The 25,249-nt window shown below is 36.2% G+C and overlaps 1 protein-coding gene across 7 annotated transcripts; it reads left to right on the plus strand.

Moving 5' to 3' along the window:
- Positions 1 to 613: 613 nt before the first annotated feature.
- On the plus strand, positions 614 to 24,991 carry LOC114883098 (protein unc-80 homolog). Of its 7 annotated transcripts, XM_029200527.2 has the most exons (51): positions 614 to 1,217; positions 1,553 to 1,601; positions 2,440 to 2,466; positions 3,425 to 3,445; positions 3,604 to 3,749; positions 3,825 to 3,972; positions 4,034 to 4,265; positions 4,341 to 4,426; positions 4,517 to 4,600; positions 4,676 to 4,726; positions 4,806 to 4,936; positions 5,011 to 5,271; positions 5,412 to 5,587; positions 5,653 to 5,816; positions 5,980 to 6,122; positions 7,334 to 7,363; positions 8,292 to 8,421; positions 8,553 to 8,744; positions 8,883 to 9,024; positions 9,124 to 9,477; positions 9,993 to 10,440; positions 10,521 to 10,644; positions 10,715 to 10,892; positions 10,972 to 11,113; positions 11,220 to 11,329; positions 11,399 to 11,589; positions 11,839 to 12,054; positions 12,122 to 12,257; positions 12,335 to 12,604; positions 12,674 to 12,928; positions 13,175 to 13,664; positions 13,818 to 14,439; positions 14,565 to 14,745; positions 14,807 to 14,985; positions 15,300 to 15,548; positions 15,701 to 15,974; positions 16,049 to 16,356; positions 16,419 to 16,844; positions 16,923 to 17,141; positions 17,229 to 17,374; positions 17,507 to 17,834; positions 18,023 to 18,343; positions 18,744 to 18,981; positions 19,105 to 19,314; positions 19,378 to 19,728; positions 19,794 to 20,009; positions 20,570 to 20,662; positions 22,052 to 22,174; positions 23,209 to 23,357; positions 23,649 to 23,970; positions 24,046 to 24,991. In XM_029200527.2, the coding sequence occupies exons 1-51, from the start codon at positions 1,105 to 1,107 to the stop codon at positions 24,228 to 24,230; spliced, it is 10,380 nt and encodes a 3,459-aa protein (XP_029056360.2). In that variant the 5' UTR covers positions 614 to 1,104; the 3' UTR covers positions 24,231 to 24,991. The 7 variants fall into 7 exon arrangements, with proteins under 7 accessions (XP_029056360.2, XP_046143002.1, XP_029056359.2 ...); XM_046287046.1 differs by having other exon boundaries at positions 23,649 to 24,991; XM_029200526.2 differs by having other exon boundaries at positions 14,634 to 14,745; positions 23,649 to 24,991.
- Positions 24,992 to 25,249: the final 258 nt, after the last annotated feature.

Here is a 25,249-nt window from a genome sequence, read left to right on the forward strand (position 1 = left end):
ACGTTAGTTAATCCTTAAACAGCGAAGCCTGGATGAATCGTGATCAAAATTTACAAAATATACAATTTTTAAACAAAAGAGATTCATATATTGGAACAGAGTAAAATTAAAAAAATGAAAATAATATGAAACACACAATTACATTACAAATTGAGCCTCTCTCCATGGTCCGCCATTCGAGGGCTAATAACCCCGACAAAAAATTAATGCAATCTCAAATATAAAATGCAAAGAAAAAAATATTGAATGTTAGTATAGAGAAAAATAATGAAATAAAGAATACGTTTAATTTTCTTCCAAGAACGTCGAGATAATCTTTCTCAGCGATTATCAGTATACCTGTGGAAAAGTAGATCCGGTTGATCGGTTCGCGGAACATTTTGTTGACGCAAGGTGAGCAAGGGCTGGGTGAGTAAGTGGGTTGGTAGGGGCGCGTTACGAGAAGGGTGGGTCGGTCCTGGTAAAGTAGGGGTGGTCCAGCGAGCAGATTCCTGGGCTGATCGATGGAACGACCGGCGCATTGGATTTTCCGAGAGTAGCGCGCGCATTCCCATCCTTTCCAACAGCATTACGTCCACGGTGTGTTTCAGTTACTCACGATCCTGCCGTGCTGGTGCATCCACCGTTTGGTGAGTGCATACCTGCCGAAGAGAACGATGCAACTGTGTCACTAGGCCGAGTGGCACGTGATCCTCTCCTTGCACGGTGCTGCTCCTCTTTGCATCCGTCGCCACGTCGAATGATCCTCGAATTATCGAAGGATCTTGAACAGTGCGCGATCAATTTAAAGAATTATCTTCGTCCCATTCGATATTTCAATATCTTGATCGTATCGATGCGCGACGGCGTTGAAATTCTAATCAAACGAGAAAACGATTCGTTACGATATTGAGAGGCAATTGATTGATCGGCTGACAGGGTGAGTCTTCCGAAGGGTGTTTATCCGCGACGTAGAAAAACCGGCCCATGTCGCTAGGAAGCGAAGGAAAGAATAATTGCTATTGTCAGGTGAGACACGTGGTTCCAACTACCTATGGTCCATAGATTATCTTCGGTAGATCCTCTTCTTGGTCCGTCGTTGGCTTTTCAAATGGAAGGGTTCGAATGGTTTTAGACGTTTTCAGTGGAAACATGGATAATCGTCGATCCGTCGATGGAAACCTACAGGAACATGCTCTGCCGATCCCGGTGCAGATGTTCCTCTGGAGACAGTTGAGGTATAATGATACTTTGAGAAAATATCTTGTTCGGTTGTTCGTAAGATTGGCTCATTTTTGTTGGATTATCGGTCAAAAATTTGAGACCATTTTTGGCTTTTAAAATATTCATCATTTTCATCGACGTGTTAATTGTCTGACTGCATATGGGTCTTTCTACTGGGTATTTTCCTTCGAAGGTAAAAGAAAAGTATACAACTGAAAATAGCGTATAATTATAGGCCTCTTACGATTAATGATCCTAGGAAACAGTGATCTCAATTTTTTGATCGGTAATTAAGCAATTATCATTAATGAAGTAATAGAAAATTCTTTGTTATTTTTTGGTATTCCAGACCATTCATTCGTGCTAAACTTGGGAAACTTCACGAAGCATCCTGCACGGTAAAAAACTAACGTGTTTGCTTCTAAATCGCCAAAAAGAATGAAAGATGCGTGTGTGAGTTTTGATGCAGTATTATAAAAAATGGATGAGAGCGCGGAAAGAGTGTATGAAAGAATTTTACAGCAAAGAATCCTACAGAATATTATAGTTAATATAACCGAATTATGTTTTAAATAAAGTCTTACAGCACGAGACACGATATTCCCGATAATTCAACCAACAGATTCAATTCATAAAAAGGAAACTTCCAAATTGTAGAAACGCTTCTGCTCCATGAACAAACGGAGGAACGAAACATCGTTCTATCCAACTTTTTCGCTTTCGTGATTGTCCTTAACGAGTTTGTTGTGCTTTTCGTTTAGAAGTCTGCCTTATTTATTCATCATTGTGTATTTGTTATATAATATCTACTACAAAACATGTACAAAATATAATATTATGTCAATTTAATATTCATTAATCTTCATTTGGAAATCTGGTTTTTTGAAATTCCTCGAGATAACAAGTGTTATAAAGAATCTTTTAACGAACGAGTCTCAAAATTAATCACGAAGTTATAGAAAAAGAAAAATTAAGAAATTAATAAATTAGCAATTAATTTGTCTTAAATTACCAGAAAGATTTTAGCTTTCTTACGCTCATGGAATCCAAAGTTTCAATGTTACAAAGAGAACGACAAAGAGAATAATTTCTCGTGAAGTACCGCTGGATTTCATGTCGTGCAAAATCTTAATCACCCATATCCCATCAACCCTTTGTTTTCCAATACCTAACCCGACCTGCACTAACAAAAGTAACCTCCTCCTCCACGCTGCCGCCTCCACGTGTCACCTGCAGTTCTGTCAACACGCGCCAGGCCATCATGTAAGTTCGCTAAAGCATGATAGCCTGCCTGCCTTCGCATTTGTAAACCTACTTGTGCAATTATACGCTTTTATCTCTCTAATTAATTCCAGTTCAGTTATTAGAGAGCACCTACTTTTCTCAAAAGCCACCCACAATCGCTGTGTTGCATGCTTTTCATTGTAAATTGCTTTAGCACCCAACAATCTTTTAACCCTTTCAGTGCTATTATAGTGGGTTAATTAATATGTAAATCTGTGCGATTTTTTTAGATAACTTTTTCATAGGAAGCAATAATTTTAAAGAAGCTTCGTAGTTTCTTATACCTTCTTATCTTTGATAATCGTATTTTTAAATTTTTCATTGAATTTATTTAAAATCTGTTATCAATGCTGCATTTGCTTTCATTATTCTGAAGAATGTTTATTGTTCCTACAAATTTTTTGTCTCTAATGAACGCTGGCATTGGAATCTCCCGCAACGAAAGGGTTATTTTAGATCTCTAATTACAATACCTCTGTTCAGCTTTCCCTACCACTCAAATTCTTATATAACACCCTGTATTGTATTCACGTTTCAATGTTGTTGAAACCGTCCACACTGGAACTGAATGTATCGTAAGTTCATGCATTAGTTACATTTTTCATCACTTTTTGAATATTTATATTGCATTTATTTTTGTAACATTCGTTGAATTTCATATTTTTAGCGATGTTTAGTATTTATGAATTTTTCTTGTGTAGCTTGAAATGTAATTTGAGAAATTTTTGAACAAATTTTCAGCACTGATTTTGTCAGTAATTATACGTACGTAGTTTTGTTACTAATGAGTACAGCTTTGCATCGTAGCTTGTTGCAGGTGTTTACTTGTTCTATTGTTAATATTTTGTATCTTTCCACAATTCTGAATTTTTCATTCTATTACATTTCAAATGATTTTGTATTAATACAAATGATGTGCTTTTTAACGCATATTTAGGAGACGAAGGAAGCTTGCACGGTTAGTAAAACGACAAATAAAATAAAATTCTAATTCTAATTCGAATTACTAAGGGTGGAAATTAATTTTCAAATTGAAGACTTCAATTTCCTACCTCAGCTAAAATAATTATTTTAAGCGATGAACAATTTAACTAACCTTTCGTCGCGTCTTTTTAGTCTCTCGAGAAGGTGTTGGTTCAAGATCTGCACAATGATCTAACACCCTCTTTGAGCTTGATACTGGGCAAGGTGCCACGCTGGCGTTTGATTCAAACCGCTCTTCCCTACGTTCTCCATGCCGCAGCCAATCTCCTGCACAATAGGTAAGTTGTCAGCATTCTTTCTTCCTTTTAAATTCAACGACTGTTACCCGTCAATTGTTCTCGTTAATCTTCAAGGAAGGATTTTCAAACTCTCGGAGCTATGGAGACGACGCTTCTTTATATCCTTCATTGGATACTTCTCGACGCTGCTGAAGAATGCGCGGAACTCGAATCTGATCCTGGAAATCCTTTTTATTATGTCTTTCCCATTCCCACCATGACTGTAAGTAATCATTAAATCGATCCACCTTCATTAACTACATCGCCTTATTCGTTTTCCACAGCTGTTTGTATATCTCTTCGCGCCTCTGTGCAATCATTTAAAAGACATCGACTTCAAAACTAATTTACGATTGGAGAACGGTTTGAAAATATGGTCGGCTATGTACGAATGTCGTCATCCAGATACACCCTGCTTTACCACGCATTGTAGGATCAAACCGCAAGTTTTATGGAGTCGATCCTTTAAGGCTTCCAAGCCGCATCAAATGTCTGACGATGTGTTTGTTGGAGGAAGTGAGTTACTTTCACGGTTATTTATTTTTAAGGATTCAATTTGACAGAAACGTTTATGAATTGTACGATTTCCAGATGTTGAAAGTCCACCCAGTCAGTCAGTTAGCGTTCTTTCAGATCAAAGCATTGATAAAATGTCATCAAAGCAGCTGGACGAGGATGTAAATCTTCACCTTATTTGAGATTTTAATATTAATTTAATCGAAGATTATCAAATGCATAGTCTTCTAATTATTTAATATGATTTCTAGAACACTTGGGTGTCATCGCCAAAAGACACTGTATTCCCAGAAACGATTCCAGAAGAAAGTTCTGGTGCTGAGGATGAACACGTAGTGAGTACCTTAACAATAAATAATATTTTATTAAATTCACTTTGACGAATAATATAATAGAATATATGTAATTAGGTAATCTTCAGGTTGCCTTCCCTTAGTGAATCAGAAAAAGCACTCGATGGGGTGAGAGATACTTTCATAGATACTCTTATAGACTCATAAAATCAGCAACTAAGTTTGACAAATTTTTAAATAATTCTAGGGTGAAGCTAGCATTTTTCATGTAGCTATGGGCAAAACAACTGGTTTCTCGAAATTAACGATAGAACAAGTTACAGCAATTTCAGCATTCGACTCTTGCAGGCAATATCTTCAGAAGCCTATAAGCATAGGGTTAGTGAAAAAATGTATTAATTTTTTAATATATTGATCGAACTGTCTACTATTTTTCATGTTGATATTAAAAGCACTGAGAAAGAGAAAGAAGATCACAAGACGGATAAAGAAAAGGAAAAGGAAAAGGAAGCGCAGGATACAGCCAAGCCAAAAACTTCCAGCACTCAAAAAGCTCCTATTGATTCTACTACAGGATTAACGAGTAGTTGTGCTGCTATTGATGCAGATGTTCGTGCTGCTACTTTTCTCGATGTAGCTGTTCTCAGGTGTCTTTTCGTTCCTCAATGGCAGGAGGAGGGGGTGCATTGGGCTTTGCAATTTTTGTACCAGCGGTAATTATTCATCATTTTTCTATATCCCTTCCTTTTACAGTTTATACGATGTTTACACTAATGCTGAATACCTGGATTCCTTGGATACCTGCAACAAAATTAAAAAAAAGAATTAGTAATAATCAATAATTAATTCATAGATTACGCATGATAAACGAAGAAATATCAGTGCAACAAATGCCACGTCGTCGTAGCAATTCCTTACCGATACCAAAAATTGAAGTGTCAATTTATCAGAGTCCTGAAAGTAAGAAAAAGGATGTGGCGAAAGATTTCATGGAAGTTCCCGAAGTTCGTGACGTTGCCTTGGTATCCGGTACGTATGAACATAATTTTATTCAAAATTTTCAATTATTATTTTAATTGTTTCTATAATACAAGGCCACGATGTTGAATCAAGTCACACGAGACGAGCCAGTGAAAAATCGAAGAAGAGAATGAAAATGGCTGATCTTAAAGCATTCGTTGAAACAAAATTGTTATCCAAATCTGAAAAGGCACTTGAGAAAATTGGCCAGGAAGAACCAAAGATGCTATACGATCAGGTTAATAATTATAAATTTATGTATTAAAATTAACAAAAATATATATGTGATAATAGTAAAGCACTGACTTTTAACAAGAAGCAATAAAAATCAATCAGCTGATCAATATCAATAATTTTGTTATTTCAGGATAAATAATGTAAAATTAAAATTTTGTTATCAGGAGAGCCACAGAAGTCTGGACACAGGGGATAATCACTTATCGAGGCCAACATCTTTCACTTCAAAAATTTTTGAAGCAAAAGATGTTGACCATATGAAACATCCAACGAATTTGATCAAAGGAAAAAGCATGCCCAGTTTAAGGTATGTATTTACAGTTCAAACAAAATCAATCATATACAAAGACATTTTATCTCATAGAAGCTTCTTCTATTTAACTATTATACAACTATTTTTTTTTGTTCGTTCGTACTCACATACACGCGTATAATTTTATATTTCATCGTCTTATTTTATACTTTAACTTCGTTCTTTCGATTACGTTCAATTTGTGTATGTGCGTGCGTATGGATCGTTAGTTGAACAGTAAATTATATTTGAAAAATCAAATTGAAATAAACCATTTTACATAAAGATGTAGTTTTGCTTAAATGTATGCTGAAAGGGATAAGCATCCCTTTAGAACAATGAATTTTTATATTTGATCGTAGATTATAATCAGTGTTGGGTAGCATATGATATGTAACACTTTTTTGACATTATTTTTATACAAAAATGGCATCTATCGTTTAAACATGAAAGAATACGCTTTAATGTACTTATTTCATTTTTATAATGTTTATTTTAATATAATAAATTTATTGTGGAAGCCACCAAGCATGGTAGGCTTCACCGGATTTCCGGTTTCCAGGGTTTCAGGGTTTTAAGGTTTCTGTCTATTTCATTAATAGATGCCACTTTTATTATTATATTTTTAATATGGAATATTTGTAGGCAAAGTATAGTATTATGCTTATTTTAATTATTAGCACGATAACATCAATCATAATAGAATTAGAATAACTTAGTCGTGTATTAAAATTAAATTTTTAAAGCATCTATTTTTTGTAAGGTTCTTGATTGGAAAAGTTCTTTGGAAAATTTTAAATGCATCTGTTTCGGCTTGTGTTATTACTGTTTCAGGTTTCATCAATTTTTTTTGAAGATATTTATCTTTTACCCAACACTGACAGTTACTTTGAATTATGTATAATCAGATTTTTATTCTAAGCATCCCAAAACTATGTTATTTTATTGAATATATAGACTTTTCACGACGATATAAACCAAAGTTATTTATCATTTTTAAAAATTTCATTAAGGAAATTTGCAATTTGTAAAAATCTTATAGAACCTTGATTTATATCTGAATGAAAAAGCGAATCGATGTTCGCTGGTAACACAGTTTTGGTTCGCTGCATAATTTGACGAACCGTTTCGTTAAAAAAGGAAAAGACTTATGCGTAATGTGTTTCTCTCTGTGTCTCTCTCTTCTCTCTTCTCGTTCGCCTTTTCACCCCTGAACTCGTGCTCAGCTGCTTGATTAACGAGCTGACCGCGGGAGGGTAAGTCATCAACGTCACTCGGAGGAAGTTCCGTACTGCAGCTCGGTTACACGCTTCTTTTACGAGCTTCCTGCTTCCGGTAGGGCGCACAATTATCCTTTAAACACACACCACGCCCTAGCCGCCACGGCACTTTGGCAAGAAACAACGAATACCGTAAACATGTCATTTACTGTGCTTATTCTTCAAATTCATCGTCTATCAAATTGAACGATTTTTATATCCGTCTTGTACATACACATTTTTACAAGAAAAATTAACGATATGGAAAGTCCAGAATTTCTCAAGTATCTGCATAATTCGTCACGAAATGCACAAAAGTATTTTTAATATAAATATATGCCATTCGTTTCCTAAGAAGTACACCCATTATCCTGCAAGCTATAATTTTTATAATTTTCTAATATTTATTTTTGCCCATTGGTCATAAATGCCATTATCAAGTCGTGTGTAAATAATAAGTTGCATAAAAAGAAATCTAAATCATTTTCTTCTATCATTGCACTGTGAATTATGTTGTAGCTATTATATTTTTCAAAATATTCACCTGCATACAGGATGTTTCATAATATATGAAATTCATTTGGGTGACAGAGGAAAAATAGAAAAATAATTTATTTTAATTTTTTGATGCCCATTGTTGCTGAAATGAATCTCGCATATTAGGGATGATCCTGTTTCTAACAATCACATGTATCGATACAATGAAAATACTCAGCTTCATAGTACGAAAGGGATAACGTATGTAGTAAAATTTCGTTGAGGGAGGCATCGAGCATGCAACCTGGAATGGCATATGCACCAAAGTAGATAAGAACCCTAGAGATCAGACCGTAGTGCTTGGCTAGGATTCACAATGGCAATTGGCATGAGGAGTATCGATGCGAATATCTCTTGCATCGTGTGTCTAATCAATTCTAACTCGTAGGTACGTTGGTGATACTCGAATCGAGAGGAAACAAAGTCGATTTTATAGCCAATCGTATACTGCACCCAACCCTATCATCACAGTTACGGAACACACCCCCGCGCCATCCCCAGACTTCATGAAACGACAGGCAAGAATTTATTTCTAATCTTTTCTAATGCAATCGACAGACTTTCATTCTCTTTTTATTCGAACCTAATTATTTGAAGAGTGGAAGGTTCATTCTGTCGCTGCAATTTATTTTCTTAATTATTTTCACAGGGTTCGATCGACAGTCAATTAGATATTATTAGCATACACGGCAGTCGTTTAGATTCGGAAAGGAAACCAAGCCTAACGAGATCGCAGACAGACTCTAACATTACTTATGCCAGTGATGAAATACCGGAAGCGCCAGGATCCTCTTGTTACATTACTAAAGAAGGGGACATTGATCTACAAGTGGTTTTAAAAGTGAGATTCTTAATACAAACAGAGCTTTTCTTTACTAAAGTCCTTAGACACTTAGAACTTTAAATGAAATGGAACGTAACTTTTGCATTTAATTCTTATTAATCTTACTGTTATTTTATCATCTTCATTTTTTGTTAGGCTGTACATTCAGCCGCTTTACGAGACAATAACTGCTGTACATTACGAGTGTGTGAGAATATTTTGAATTTGGTGGAACTTCTAATGGAAATGGGAGTAATGAAACAGTGTCTCCGTGAAGAAATCATGGGCAGTATAGCTGGTAGATAAATATCTTTGAAACGAATGATAATATATTTTTGTTTAATTATTTTTTTCTTAATTATTTGATGAACTGGTGGCCTATTTAATATTTCTTTAGAATCGACAACGGTGGTTGAGAAACCAGACGGTGGAAAGAAGAAAGATACTGCTGAGAATGAACAGGAATATCGACAGGATCCTCCAGAGAAAACTAAATATTCATCCCACAATCTGCTAATGAACTGCGTGATTAGAGTTCTGAAGCATCTAGGTTGTCCGCATAGTTGTTCAGAAGGGATACGAGGACCACAAGCAGATTTTTGTCGTTCTCAGGGACAAACGATCCTCAACAAATTACACCGAGCCAGTTCCAAGCAATTCTCACGATTTTTGAGGTCACTGATGCGGGAGCAACCGATACCGGAAATTTTGGAGTTCTTTCACGCATTCGTTGGATTCTGCGTGGATCCAAGTTCGTTATTATCTCTGCTTAAGTAAATCGAGGGATAGGGAAATGGCAAGGCATATTTATTAGCATCGAATCTTTCATTCTATAGCCAAAATAGAATGATTGTTCATTACTGAATTAATACACTGTCGATCGTTCATGATTAATCTATTAATGAATTAAATATATTTTATTTAATATTTTCAGTACCTATTTAAAAAATTTACAAGTGTTCAAAATAATATTAATCATTTTTCTAGATTATTTCCAAAAATGAAGTTAAAGCAAATTTCAAATTTAAGTTCTAAGCATCCTAACAATTTACAAAATTTCTAAGTTAGAATAAAAATAAATAAATAATAATCAGAGCAACTTGGACGATCGACAATATATTAATACTAAACTGCAAAATTTATTTTCCAAAATCAGCCGCCATATGGAAGCCAGTTAGCATGAAGAAATCTTATTAACCGTATAGTAGCCCTTTCTTATCCCTGAATTTTTGTTTAAACGATTTTCTTGTGAATATTTTATAACAGATCAGAAGCGAGGATCCAGTAAATCACCAGAGACCGGAACTCAGGGATACGCGACAAATTTTGGTGCTAATTTAATGGGAACGACGATGGCCGGTGGGAGTACTGGTGGTGGTGCAAACGTAAGCGGTACCACGGGAACCATGGGGGCGACAGGGACCGGAAGTGCAGCCGCGACTTATGGTCTTGGCGCCCATAGCGCTCGGGGTATAGAGGGTCATATTTTCAATTGCGTGTTCAAGGCACTGGTTACACGCTTTGTGAAATCGCTTAAAGAGTTAAAATCCCAGGACAATTTAACCCTTTACTGTGATCTTCGTCAGTTTATGACTTATGTCAAAGAGGTCCATGGTGGTGTGTTTCGTCGTGTTGCTCTCAGTGGTATCTTGGACTCTGCTGACAGACCTAATAAAAGGTGCAACAGTAATGTCCAAACCACTCGAGTTATCAGGTAATTAAATACGGTAATCCTTTTGGTATCGAGATACCATCTGCAGAATGCAAAGCTTGAAGATTCCTAATTCTTTTTAGACACATACATCAGTCAGATTTAGAAGTGCACGCGGATATCGGAGGAGATACATGTTACACTGTGGACGATAGAGGAACTCGAAAGTTTCTTTTTAAAAAACGTAGCACATCCTCCACGTGTGCGGTATGTATATAAAAATGTACATTTTATTCGTGTTTTTAAACTTACAGTGATATGATCTTCTTTTATTCAGAGTCTTCTTGAAACAGAATTAAGCGAAGAGAATGCGAAAGTCAGCCAAAGTCCTCTAGGTAATTTGAGGAAGAAACATCATATACTCACTCCAAGGCAAAGTGAACGTAATTTAGGAATTGAATCTTTGAATTCTGGAAAAATTCGAAAATCGACTCGTTTTCAAATAGGTGGCATAGGTATACATCAGAGATTTTTCTGCAGTATCATACTTTCTTCGGTGTAATTTTGTATAAAATATTTCTTGATTAATTTCAGTCAATTGGTTTCGAAAGGAATACGGCAGAACCGATTCTACTGATAGTCATGAAAGCAGCGAGTCACCAACTGAGGGTAGTTTTGTTAGGCAATCAAGTTTTCATTATGGTCACCACCGTAGTGCGTCCAGGTCAGGACGAGGGTAAGTGAAATTTTTAATTAAATAAATGAGAGCAATTAACAGTGGTACCAGTTACTATTGACTCCCATGGTAATCATTATGTTAATTACAATTCTTATATGTTTAGTGTTGGTCTAACTCTACAGAAGGCAAAACGTAGAATGCAAGACCAGCTGATTAATATTGGCTTTGGAAAGAGCAAGAAGAAAGAAAGTCTAGAGGAAGTACCTGGAAGTTGTAAGCGAACAATAAATCACCTGTTCGTTTTCTAATCATGTAATTGCTAAATGAATTGCTTTACCCCAGATTTCAGTAGAAGGAATTCTATGGAATTCGGCGAAGCATCAAGGGAATCTGAATTCGTAGTACTGAAGGAAAGAAGGCTGGTACCTCGAAATCCAGTCTATGATGGAATGCTGAGATTCTCATTCTTATTGGAAACTTGTCAACCGGGTTCGGTTCCTGATCATTATCTAATGGGGGCAATCTTAGATCTTGTAAAAATATTTAAATTGATTTCGTATGAGTTTATAATACGTACAATAGTCTGTATTAATATTCCGGCAACAGAATATTTAACCCTTGAATAGAGGGTTCTCTCCATGGTCCGCCACCCGAGAATTAATAATTATCTAATATTTCAATATCTCCAATGTCTAAATATTAATATTGGCTATTGTACATTTATGTAATGAATTTAACTTAATTTACCATAAAAATCTCATGATGCATAATCTTTTATGCAGCCCTATGCACCGGTGGCCGCTCGAGCGTGTTTATTATTGGAATGCGCTCACTTTGTGCATCAGTGTAATAAAGGACAATGGCCAACTTGGATGAAAATGAATTTTCCCATATTCCGTCCATCGATGCCTATTCATAATAGAAATGCTACCACAGTGCTGAGCAGAGTACACGTGTTGCAACGCACTGCTGGAAAATTATTTTATCAATGGGCAGAGGTACTTGAAATTTTCCTATTTTAATTCAAGAAACTTGCTTAAATATATGATTTATGTTCAAATACAGGCTCTTGGGGCACGATTAGAGGAATTGTTATTGGAAGATAAACAAAATGTCGATCAAGTGATATCAATGGTGTCTGATGAAACCAGACAACGAGAGTTAATTATTGAGGATGAAGAAGAAGATTTCCTTGATGAAGGTAATATTTAATAATAATTATAAATATAGTACACAATTCGGTATAATTATTCAGAAATTCTTTAATTATTATCTTAGCTAGCATAAATGGTTATGGATCACAGTGTCCCATGGCGTTACGTTCGGCAGCCTGTATTCTACTTTTGGAAGTGACAGCATTTTTAAGAGAAACTTATCAAACTCTACCAAAATTTAACAAACTTTTAACAAAAGAACGTCCACCACCTTGGGAACGGATGTACAGTAGAGAAGCAAATCGACGGTGGAGTATGGCACTCTCTTCTATGGGTCATTCCCAGACGTCTGCACAGAGTCTTCAATCCATCGTGGGCGATCGCGAGGTGGCTCGTAAGTATTCAAATAACAGAAAATCTATTTTAATTACGATATGATAATTAATATAAATGAAACTTTCAGCGGAGCGTAAAATCAGCTTCGTCCTGTACGAACCAGATAATGAATCCGAAGGTAGTAGCAAATCAACAGTCACCATTCAAGGAGAAGAATTTCAAAATCTTGAAAAAGAGAAGGCTAAGAGAGTGCAACCACCTCAGAGTCGACCGTTTCTTCTTCGTCGTGGTACCGCTGAAAATGCAAGTGGTTCTTTTAAAAAAAGAAGCTTGAAACTTCGACGAGGTACCAAAGAGGGCAAGGATACCGAATGCGAGGCTTGTGAGTAGATTAAGGGTTTTACTAATCAAATTAATTAGTATCATTACGTATAATGATATTAGAATAAAAACGTACGGTGCTTTTTAGTATCTGAAATTCCAAACGCACAATAGAATATTTTATATAAATTCGATGCTTAAAGAATAACCAACTTTAGGATAGACACCCTGCATATTTGGCCTAGAAAGTTTAGCTGAATTTTCACTGTGTATCTAAATGACGAATAAACAATCTGTTAATAATCAGATACGGTAAAACGAGCGGACTCGATCCAATCAAAAAGAAAAGTGAGCTCATTGTCAGACAGGAGCGACACATCCGAACCAGGGTTCTGCGGTGAAATCAGCGGAGAGGAATCACCGGGGATCCTCATAGACGATCAACCACCTGAGAGTCCCTGCGACAGCAACGAAACAGACGAAACGAATAAAAATTTTCCTTGGATGAAGGTCCTAGTACAATTCGCCAATTCGTTCAACTTCTACTGTTCCCATCAGAACTTCTGTCATCCTTATTGCCATCGGCGTCAAATGCGAGCTTGTAGCAGGTTAATCAAATCCGTGAGGAAGATTTACGGAGAGGAATTTGGAATTCTGAACGGCACGGGAATATTTGATTTCGATACAGAGAAAAAGGAAGCTAGTAAGAAGGACAAGCGTGGTAGGAAAGTTTCAGAGCAAACTAGCACTCAGGTATCACCAGTAAGGAGAAAGGACAGCGTGGGGAAAAAATACAAGTAATTTAATTTTTTATTAATTAAATTTTAAGATAATTCCCCCTTTCCTAGAAAGGCCCACCCCTAGATCTAACAAATTATCGAGGATCCTATTAAGCCTTGCAATTAATAGCGTTTTCCCTGTGCCATTTTTATTAAATATTTTTTTCTTAGGATCGAGAAGAACATGGATGGATCCCAATCCTGCAGACTAGCCCAACGCGATTCATCCAAAGACCTGGCCGACCAAGATTCAGAAAAAGGTAAAGAAACCTCGAAGAAGTCCGAAGGGGAGCCGGACAAAGAAAATTCAGCGATTCTAAAATACATCAAGACCCAAGTGAAGGATGTGTTCCACGCACCCATGGCGACTTTGGTGAAAGGAGCGGTGGTAATGACGGAGGAGTTATTCGTCGACGTTCTACCTGTCGCCTGGGAGCTTCTGTTGGAATCGAACCAAGAAGTCGCAGCTTCGGCAGCGTCTCTCTTCATAGTAGGAGCTGTACGAGCTCCGAATCAAGCGAGCGAATTAATGAACCATGGTCTTCAACACAGCAGTTCCAGCGTACGAATAAACGCCATATTGAGATTTCAAGTTCTATGGAAGCTACGCTATCAGGTCTGGCCACGAATGGAAGAGAACGCCCATTTGACGTTCAAAGTTCCTCCGCCCGGTATAGAATTTACGTTGCCCTCGCCGAAGATCGGTATCGAATCGTTGCCGGTGGTGGATCCACCGTGGATGCCTCAGGTGAAAACGAAAGTAGAGGAAGTGACGATCAATCAGGAGCATCATGTAAGTCTGTAGCCTAGCCCTCGATGTCTGTAGAAAGACCTTAGCCGTAGATCTATTAGATGTTAGTACCGGTAGGTTAGCTAACCATCCCTAATAAAGTAGAATTTACTACCACTGTTACTTAGAGGTCTCTGGTGACGGCTACGAAAACACGTAAGAAGCAACAAACGGAACTGATAAAGAAGGCTTTACAGGCACAGGATGACAAGAAACGCGAAGAAAGAGAGAACTTTTTAATCACTACTATACCGATTACCGTGCAGGCTGCGTACGAACCGAGTCCTGTCGGAGATGACCACGATGAAGGTGTGTAATTAAACGTGCAGAATTATTTCACTGATTGTTCATTTGGTAATTCTCAATTTAGGAAATGTCGGGGACGAAGACGGTGGTGAAACGATACCAAGGAACACGTCCCATCACGGTCAATCCGCGCCTTCGTTATTTCCTTCCTCTTTATGCTCGGCGATCGTACAGATCATCAACCTGCTGGACGATGCTGCTGTTTCCGACGATGGAAGCGCTGTTTACGAAGTTGCATATCAAGTGAGCTTCCGATGCATTCAATTTTCTTTTATTAGTCAACCCGTATCTAAGATTGAAAATATTGAGAAGGGGGTGAGAAGATGCTACAGCTTTTTTATTTAGACTTTCTGTTACTTTTGCACAGGCCAAACGGTAAGTGTTATCGAAAAAATTATTGCGCCATTGTGTTTAGCGGGTCGACAAATTTTTTTTTTTTTGCCACTTCCGGTCTGACTGGAAATTGCCGAAAAAGGGTTGGCTCTAAAACGAATCTCGCTCTAGTTCACTTTAGCTTGTTTATAAAATATCATATGTATTTTTAATTTTGTTATTAGGTCATATGGAACTGTTTGGTGGAAGACAGTGCTCTGTTTCTTCGTTACGTTTTAGAACGTCTTACCAGAGATAAGCAAGAATTGATGTTTAAAATTTTAAGACACCTTATTCGATTCGTACCAAAGCTACCCCAACAGGCCGCATTCGCTTTGTATAATTATATAATTGGTTACGTTATGTTTTACGTACGCTCCCCTCACGAAGAAGGGCAGAAATTAATTGGAACTGCACTTTCCATACTGTGGATGGTAATTGAATTTTTCTAATATAAATTACTTTTATAATTTCAGGTATATCCATTAAATTTCCATCCATATAATATTTTTTAATTTAATTTACGAATAATTAAGTTCGTGATTTTGCTTTTTAACGAACTTGTAATGCATTCTACTACCTCCAGGTCGTGCACAGTGTTCATGGAATAATGTTTAAAGATTTGAAACAGATACTACGGAAAGAACAGTGCGATGCTTCTATTTTATTAACTGCGAATGTTCCATCTGCTAAAAAAATCGTAGTTTATGGTCCTCATGATCAGGATTCCGGAGGAATTCCATTACACTTTCCGGTGCAGGAAGACACACAGTTCGGTCAGATACTTCGGGAATCCTTGAATTTCTACAACATTGAAGAAAATAAGCACCAAGAATATTTTCTTGTCGACTATAAAACACGTTCGTACCGATTCGTTATTTCGTTAATTCTTAAGTTGATTAAAATATTTCTCTCTCGCTGTCTGCAATTTCAGATCAAATTCGCAATCCGTCGTCGTACGCTCGAGATTATTATTTCTTCAAAGGTAAATCACAATTTTCCGAAATTATATTGGTACATATGAAACAAGAGGACGCGTTCAGTGCTTTGCAACGGCAAGAGTTGGTTCATAAATTCGTTGAAATTGGAAAGGTCCTATTAACGTGGGCAATTTTGAAGAACGTCGATATGGTGGTGCAGAGGGTGGTTTTTCTTCATGAAGAACTAATGAAATTACCCTCGTTTCCACGAAGAGCATTAGAAGCAGACCTGGATTTGTACAAGGGCGGTGAAATAGGCAGGGTGAGAATTCTTTTATTTTCAGACATTATTACAAAAGAATGGTTTAAAATTTCAATGTTTAGGAACTTCTTGGTCTGGACGTGATGCACAAATTCATGTGGGTCAAATTAATCGCAAGGATGTTCGAAGCGATGGCTGGCAATTTCGCCTACTCAGGAGACATCCATCTCTTTTTAAACGTTTTAAACGGTGCAGTTATTCTTCACAGCGAGGATTCATGTATTTTGCGTTACGTAGTAGCTACATACATAAACGCAGCTCATAATTTCAAGAACATTTTCTCAACGAATGGTTATTTATTAATTATACCGACTTTGTTGCAATTGTATTCCACTCATCAGACGAATAAGTTGGTGACAACCACTGTGGAATATGCTGTGAAACAATTTTATCTGATGAATCGAAAGCCATTTATTCTTCAGATGTTTGGAAGTGTTTCTACCATTTTGGATACGGACGAAACGAGTGTTCATGGAGAAGCACATAAGGTATGTAATAAATTCTTCTAATTTTTAGATAATTCTAATTCGTGAATGTTAATTAAATATCTTTCTAATTGTTTAAAGGTTCCCTCAGCCTGTTTATTCAATTTATTGTTGAGCTTGGAGACTCCATCGCCGGACCCTTTAAACATAGATGAATTGGTGAAGGAGGAGAAGCCTTTAAGAGCCATTGATTTTTGTTATCACGATGAGAACGAAATGGTCACGGTATTAGATTGCATATCTCTTTGCGTGATGGTGATAGCTTATGCGCCAGATTCAATTAGAGGGCAACAAATGCTGGTAAATCAGCAGGAATGAATTTTAAACGGCACCTTTGAATAATGGTAAAATTATCGTGATATCGTTTATAGAATCATTTTTTTATAGATTACGTTGGAAGCAATATTACCGTGTTATGTTCAGCAAATTCAATCTCCAACTTATAACAAGGAAGGAAAAACTGAGAAGGAAATAATACATCAATTGGCTGTTGCTGTGAAAACTTTAGTTAATAATTCTGAGGCACTGACCAAGTAAGTTTTACTTCTGTTCAGAGATATAAAAATTAATTTTTTTAACTTCCCTTTTTGAGAAATGCCATTATGTATCATTTTTAATATTTATTATTACAGTTTACCGAATGCAATTTAATTATTTATTTTTAGATACTATAATGGACCTCAAAAATCAAGTCCAGAGCACAAAGGTTCCAGTCAAAGGAATTATGGCAAAGGTCCGTACTCACCGGGTTTTGATTTTGAGGATGAAACTCATACTACCAAGTACCTAGAGCACACCAAGGTGCGCAATATTTATGATCGAGATAACGAAGCTAGTGAAAGTTGTCATAAAAATGAATTTCGTCGTCCACGAGACACGTTGTTAAATATGGTAGGAGATTTTGTAGCAAGATGTTCAGCTCGTTTAACAGAATTGAATAAAAAGTCACAGGATGGGAAGACGATCGAATTATTGGACTCCAAGTGTCACATAGTAAGTATACTTTAATTTTTTATAAAAGATAATTTTGAAATAGATAAATAAATTTTCGAAGCTTTCTTGTCGAATTACTTTTCTATTTCTATTTCTTGAATTATTAACCCTTATGTTAATGTACAATTATGCTATACCTATGATAAGTGAAAACGATGAAAAATGATAATTATCATAATTTTTAATAGCGATTAGCAGACATAGCGCACAGTCTTTTAAAGATATCTCCATACGATGCGAGCACGATGGGTTGTCGTGGCTTAAGACGATACATGAATGATATTTTACCATCAACTGATTGGTCCAGCGATGATATGAGACCAGCCTTAACGAATATTTTAAGAAGACTCGATAAAACTTTTAGTAAAATTCATAAAAAAGCTTCGATTAGAAGGAATACCGATTGGACAGCTGCGAATGATCTCTTGAAAGGGGTGTATGAAACGTTGGCCAAATGCCCTTACATTGCACATTTTCAATATTTGAAAGCACTGCTAACTACTTGTCAGGTATATCAATCTTATTATATGAGAAAATTAGAATTTACCTATGTAAAATTACATTACAATTATAAATTATGCAAAAGTGATTTAACCCATCTTCGTATCATTAATAATAGCACGAGGTACCATTTATCCAAAAAGTATTAAATATACTAATTAATTTCTATAAAAAACTTGATATTTAATTAATCTATGTGGAAGAGAAATTATCAAAATTAACATTGAAATTTGTAATGTTAACAATGGAACTTATAATTGTACCTATATGCAACTACCCCATTAAATAGACAATGTAATTGCACTTAATTTCCTTTAAGTATGCAGACATTGAAGAATGAATAACATTGTTGCAGCTATAATAAGACATTTAATTTTTTGTTAATTGAAAGTTTTAATTTATCTACAGTCATTAATTATTGGAGATACCCCACCGGAAGATGTGACATCAGCTTCCTCGGCCGCTTTAATGAGCAAAATACCGCCGCAACATTTTTGCTCGACGGTACTTCGATTGATAGCACTTTACGTTATATCTCTCGGTGAAGGATACCTTCATGCCATGTTTTCTACCCAAACTAGAACCGAGAATATGTTACTTAATTTATTAATACCGTTGTTCTTGCGTGTGGGAACTGGAAGGAAAGGTAAAACAATTATTATTCTTAATAAATTTTTAACTGGACCATCGACGACTACATTCACTCTAAAAACCTAGATGGTTTTCCGAAAAATGGCAAAGTACTTTAATTAAAGATTATTTCCTTTAGATGTACCAAAGCTAAGACAGTCGGACATCAATTTTGCTCTAACAGCGGTGTTGAACACTCTATGGCCTCCGACAACTAAAACTATACCAATAACTACCCAAAATCTGAAAACCACAACGGATGTGAGAGCGGGTAGTCTGACGTTTGTGGCGAGAGATTCGAAGACTTCGACGAAAATGTCGTTGACGTTGTATCAAGTTGCCTTTTTAGGTAAGTAATTTTATTACAATGAAAGGATTGAGTATTTTAAGGGTATTGTTCAATTTTTTATAGCACTGAAGATAATGACGATATGTTTCGAAACGGAATTGAAGACCGAATGGACGAAAGTCTTGCGCACAATGCGTTTATTAAACAAACGAAACGAAGCGTCCACTTACTTGTGGAATTTTATTGAATTCGTGGTGACACATCGCACAGCTTTATACATCCAAATGCTTCCGTTTATCGTTCATAAAATTGGCCAGGCACCAATTTCAGAACACGAGAGAAATATGCAGAGCACAATACGCGCGAAGATTAACGGTGATACTAAAACGGTACCAAAATCTCGCGGCACTTTGCTAACTGATCTTATACACGAATTGAAGGACTTGAAGGAAGAAATAGAAGATCGAAAATTTGGTAAGTAAAACTGAATACAAACTATAAATTTGTGCATAAAATTATTTTTCTTTAACATAATTCAGATGAAGCACAACCCGAACCAAAAAGGAGTGTTGCAGACATGCACTCCATACCGGAAGGACAGCCTCGAACTCAGAGATTATCATTAATTGATCGTTTGACTGGAGATCTCGGATCCAGGGGTCATATGAATCACCAGTCGAACTCAAGTAGTACTGTAAAAACGACACAACCGAGTCAAGTATCCACACCGCCAAACGGTATACAAACTGCACGCGGTACGATTTTAATAACATGTCTTATTATTAAGTAATTAATTATATGTGGTTAATAACATATAATTACACTATATATTTAGTATACAATTGAGAAATATGAATAATAACACAAACGGCCATTCAAATTTTCCCGCGTAAGCGTTTATGCGCAAGTGGTCATGCGCCGCGGTAGACCTATATGTAAGGGGCCTCCTCCGATACACCGTCAGTCTCCTCGGGACCGCCCCTGGGGTAAGGTGGGCGTCCTGCAAAGAGGGGGCTTACGGGGAGGGCCAAAAACCCCGGAACCTATGGGAAAAGTTGTAAACCCGAAAATTAGAAATCTTCGGAAGGGGGGGGGGGGAGGGAGGACTACTATGAACTACCCTTCTCCTTTAAACTTTAATATTAAGAATTCTTAATCCTCAGGACAAACCTTATTTGACTCCTCAATTTTCAACCTTCACCCTCATAACATTGCCATTTTTTTCGAATTTCTCTATATTACTTCAAAGTAATATTTATAAAATATGAAGAACTACTTGGAAGATCGCTTAACACCACGATGGCCGATGTTCCAGGATCAAGCACTAGCGGAGGATCCTCAACCCTTCGCGAGGCAAGCGAGGTTGTCGCTGGCGAACATCAACACACGGATCAACAAATAACGACAGGTATTCCATTTCCTTCAACTCCTTTTCGCAAAACGGTTTCGGACTTAAGATATTAACAGTGCGACTGCAAGCCTCTCATAAATGTTTCGTTGTTCCTCTAAGCCAAGCGATTACAAAGCGTCTACCACAGTTGGATCGAGCCATTGTCTATAGGGCACTGCGACCGAATTTGCAAAAGCTCTATTGCAGTATTTTGCTTCTCCATGTTATTATTTTACAACGATCAAATCGTTTCATTTTATTCAGCAACAACGAGGCTTGCGAACAATATGATTCAGTTTATTTTAAATAGAAATCTCTTGTTTCCGAACCGAAGTTTCTTATCGTTTTCATCGCTTAGAATTTATTTTCTCATTTCTCATCGTTTCAGTCTTCTTTATTTAGTCGTAAATTGACACATTGATCATTGCGTTGCTTCCATTGCTAGCTAGGGGACCGAGGTAAGCGGATTCTAACAGTAAATTCTATCACAACCTATGATTAACGTTCTGCTGGTGTGTTCCCTTATCACGCTTCTCCTTATCTCGTAATTTTATCTTTTCTCGTTCACTTTTCTTTCTTTTTCTTTCTATATGTTCCCTCTCGATTACACTTGTTGCTGCTGTTTTCTCGTTACCTCCGTGAACAGAGATTCGAAAGAGATTTGAATTTCTTCCAGTTGTATGGACAAAAAAGAATACAATATCTGTTTCCCTTATTTAAAATAAATTATTTTTCTTAGTTTTCTGTTCAAGTGGAGCATTAATGAGAATCTCATTTTCACGGTGTTTTTCCTAGATTATTCTACTAATACTATCGTTTCCCGTCACGTTTTGTATACGATCTTAATCAATTTACATAGCAGTATTTAGACAATGGTAATGTCCAACAGTTGGTACCCTATCGTCGTTGCTTAGTTAATACTTTACTGAAACGTAGTTGCTTCGACTCTACCGCTTTTCCTCTTTCGCCTGACTATACAGGCTAACATGATAATTTTTTTATTTAATCATCTGGTATGCGTGTGCGTGTACGTCTGCTTCCTGAATACTCTATACAATTTTCATGTTACTACTTTGTCGATGTTTCTGTCCTTTAGTTTCTCAGACTTCATAAAACTTCCATAATCGAAGCAACCCCGTAAACAATTTAAGAAAAAGTATGTAGCTGCATAGTATATTTGTCAATAATTCATCAAAACACAATATTGTTAATTTTATATCTCCTTTGTATTTAATTGTTTCATTTATTTCAGCTTATTAGACGCGTTAAAAGTTAATTTATTTTATATTGAAATTTTAATGATAAAAGATACAACGTTAAAAATAATATGGCCACTTGGATTCTTGAAACTTTTTTTTTTGTTCTTCTTTTCTCTTCATTCTAGACGTTGAATGTGGCATGTTTCAGATAGATCTCAACCATCTTCTACTAACGATGAACGTAACCATGTTAAGCCTCATCCTATATTAACTCATCAAAAGGCGCCAAAACTGCGCTTTCTCTCTTCTGTAGAGTTTAGGCACTCATCAGGTAAATTTCGAGCCACTCTTCTAAATAAATACGTATATAGTTGCAACCGATCACGGTACCTTATTATTCGCAATCCGTGAGAGTATTGTAGTATTAACAATGCAACATTAAATTGTGTGTACTGTATAAAACATTGATTTTACATTAATTATCAAATTGAAATGTACATACACTTTTCTATGACATAATAGATATTATTTCACACATTTTATGGCACACTAATGAGTAACTGTTTAATTAAATCATAGATAGAGAAAGGAATTACAATTGCACACAGTTCAAATCAATCAATTCATTCATTATTCATCCTTGCACACATAACAGTGTAAAAGTAATTGAATAATAGTATAACATTAGATTTGTATGTTCCATTACATGTTTCTCATTATAGGCATTTAGACATTAATACAAATCAGTAGCATGTGTAATAATAATCTTCCATCATTATCATTATTATGTTTCATTTCATTTTCATTTTCATTTCAGATATATTAGTTGTATAATTTCATTCGTCTCTAAACCTGCTAATAATATACGATCCATTCCTTTTTTAGTGATTACTTTAATAAAAATTATAAAATTATTGTAAATAAATTGAAAAATTCAAAGTGATCGCTACTAAGGGAACATCATATAAAATATTGTTTATACCTCCTTTTTTTCTCTTTTCTTCATTGTGTAACTATCAAACTCTTTCTTCTACAATTCTTCCAAGCCTATCTCTTCGTGCTTCAATAATTAATATGTACCTCTGTAAGAATTATTAATTAATAAATTCTATTTCTTCAAGGGACACAATTACAAGCATGATTATGAATAAAATCACTAACTAAACTAATTCATTTTCCCTTAATTTATTCTTAATAAGAAATATATATTGTATATAACGAAAATAATTTTAATATTATAGCAAACTTAAGTAAAATTTATCAAATTATGAATCAGTAGTTTTGGAAGAGTAGCATGGATAGATTGCAGAATGGAGGGTAATATTTGACAGAAGCGAAATTAACTAATTTGCTAATGTTTATTAGGGGAGACCATGACGAGTCAACTGAGCCCGACCAGTCCAAACGAGGACAGTTCAGGCGAATGTCGTCCAGACAAACCTCGATTACAACGATCTATGGGTCAAAGCAAGAAGACTTTCCGGTTGAGAAAAAGCCGAAGAGCTCATATTGAGGTAACAATTTCACCGGGTTCTAGAACTAATCATTCTGAGATCATCATTTTCCGTCTAAACACAATGATTTCTTCTGGTAAAAGATTATCTAAAATAGATATTTCTAAAAAATTAATTTTCCTATCAAACCAAGGACTTCTATATCTAAGAAGATATTTAGGTGTTCCAGTTTCCATGGACCAGTCTGTCTACCATAATGCCACAAACGCTAATTACTATACCAGAATTCATTAACCGAGTAAATGAGATTTTATTTTTACAAAGGGACAAAAATTCTGCTGCATTTTTCAGATGTCACAATCAAAACCAGAATCAATCGACAACGTCTGTCAAGTACAAACCACTCAACCATCGGTCCTGACACCACCTACACCAGTAATGGACCCTTCGAGCTTTAGCATCCCTTCAGATTCCTCGTCGATTCGTTCGAGGCGAAGCTCGTCGATTCGTCAATCAGATTGTGAGAAGGGTACCAATTTAACAAGCGAACAACTTCACGGTCTTCTTCACCATCACCATCATCACCACCATCACCACCATCTTCACCTTCAAACCTCAGACGTCTCGTGGGACGAGGACACTTCCAGCACATCCGGCTATCGCGAATCGTACAGTATGCAATTAGTATCTTTAGAAAGTAACAACAATAATGCTCGTACGGTTCAAGCACCACCCTTGGCATCGCCAGATTTAAATGACATACCTTCGACGAGCAGCACCACCACTCATGTATTCGAAGGTAGTTCACCGGAGTGTTCCATCAACGGAAGTGGAGGAGAAAAAACTGCGTTGTTGACTTCCAGTCAGAGGACCACGTCCCAACATTCTTTACTGATGGTTTTCCCGAATCAAGATGAGGATACGTTAATATAGAGGTGGTTAACAGGTTTTTGTAATTTGATTTACCATGAGGAGACTGATTAGGACATCGATCGCCTCTGATCGTTATCAGGAAGTCTCTAATACAGTTACCCTGAGGAAGATGGTGGTGGAGATGAAAGAGGTTCCATTACTCGTACTTGAAAGTTTACTTAGGAAAATTTCCTTTGATATTATTCAGTTATATATTAAATTTTGTAAACTTAAATTGGATATAATGTGTAATAACTTTTGGGATCTTCCTTTTTCGAAATTACCATGTTCCTTTTGGGGAACTCTAGGTTCGAGTTAGGTACTGTACATACATATCTATTCTATAATGTTATTTGTCAATTCATTATTTGTCAATGTTATTCAAATGAGACAAAAGTGCAAATTGGTGATGTTAGATAATTATGAAAAACAACGTTAGTAAAAGTTCATTGTCAATGGATATATCAATTTTTAGATTTGATTAGTAGGAGTGGCTACAAGTACAAAAAGACTGCACATGCCTTTGTTCTTGAGGGGTCGTGATTTTAGGGGTCCCAGACATCCTCAGGTGTGGCTACGTTTGCATGCACAGAACACAGTTGGTATAATAATCGCGCCTGTTATGCAATTTTAAAGACACAATTTTGACTCCCTTTGATTCTATTTTTTTAGAAATCAGTCAAAATCAGCACAAGAACGAAAAATTATTAAAATAATTGTTTGACAAACTTGTGTTCACTTCATGCGCCTTGATAAATAAAAGCAAGTGAGTTATTATTTAATTTACTGAATTACTTTCCACCAATCTAGAGCGAGGTAAAACCTAGTCAATCTTTTCTTCGAGAGGTCCGTATCTATTTGTCAAACATATAATTTATTTTCTGAGTTGATTTAATTTACTTTATTCATTTTTTAGCTTATTAAATAAGCTCATAAGGGGGATGAAATTTATGAATTTATCCCAGTTATTTATTATTGTACCCTCTTTGTGGACCAAGGCCCACCCTTCCCACTTCTTTATTATTTTATCCCTCTTTGTG

This window comes from Osmia bicornis, chromosome 9 (genome assembly GCF_907164935.1).
Source record: "Osmia bicornis bicornis chromosome 9, iOsmBic2.1, whole genome shotgun sequence".
NCBI lineage: Eukaryota > Metazoa > Arthropoda > Insecta > Hymenoptera > Megachilidae > Osmia > Osmia bicornis.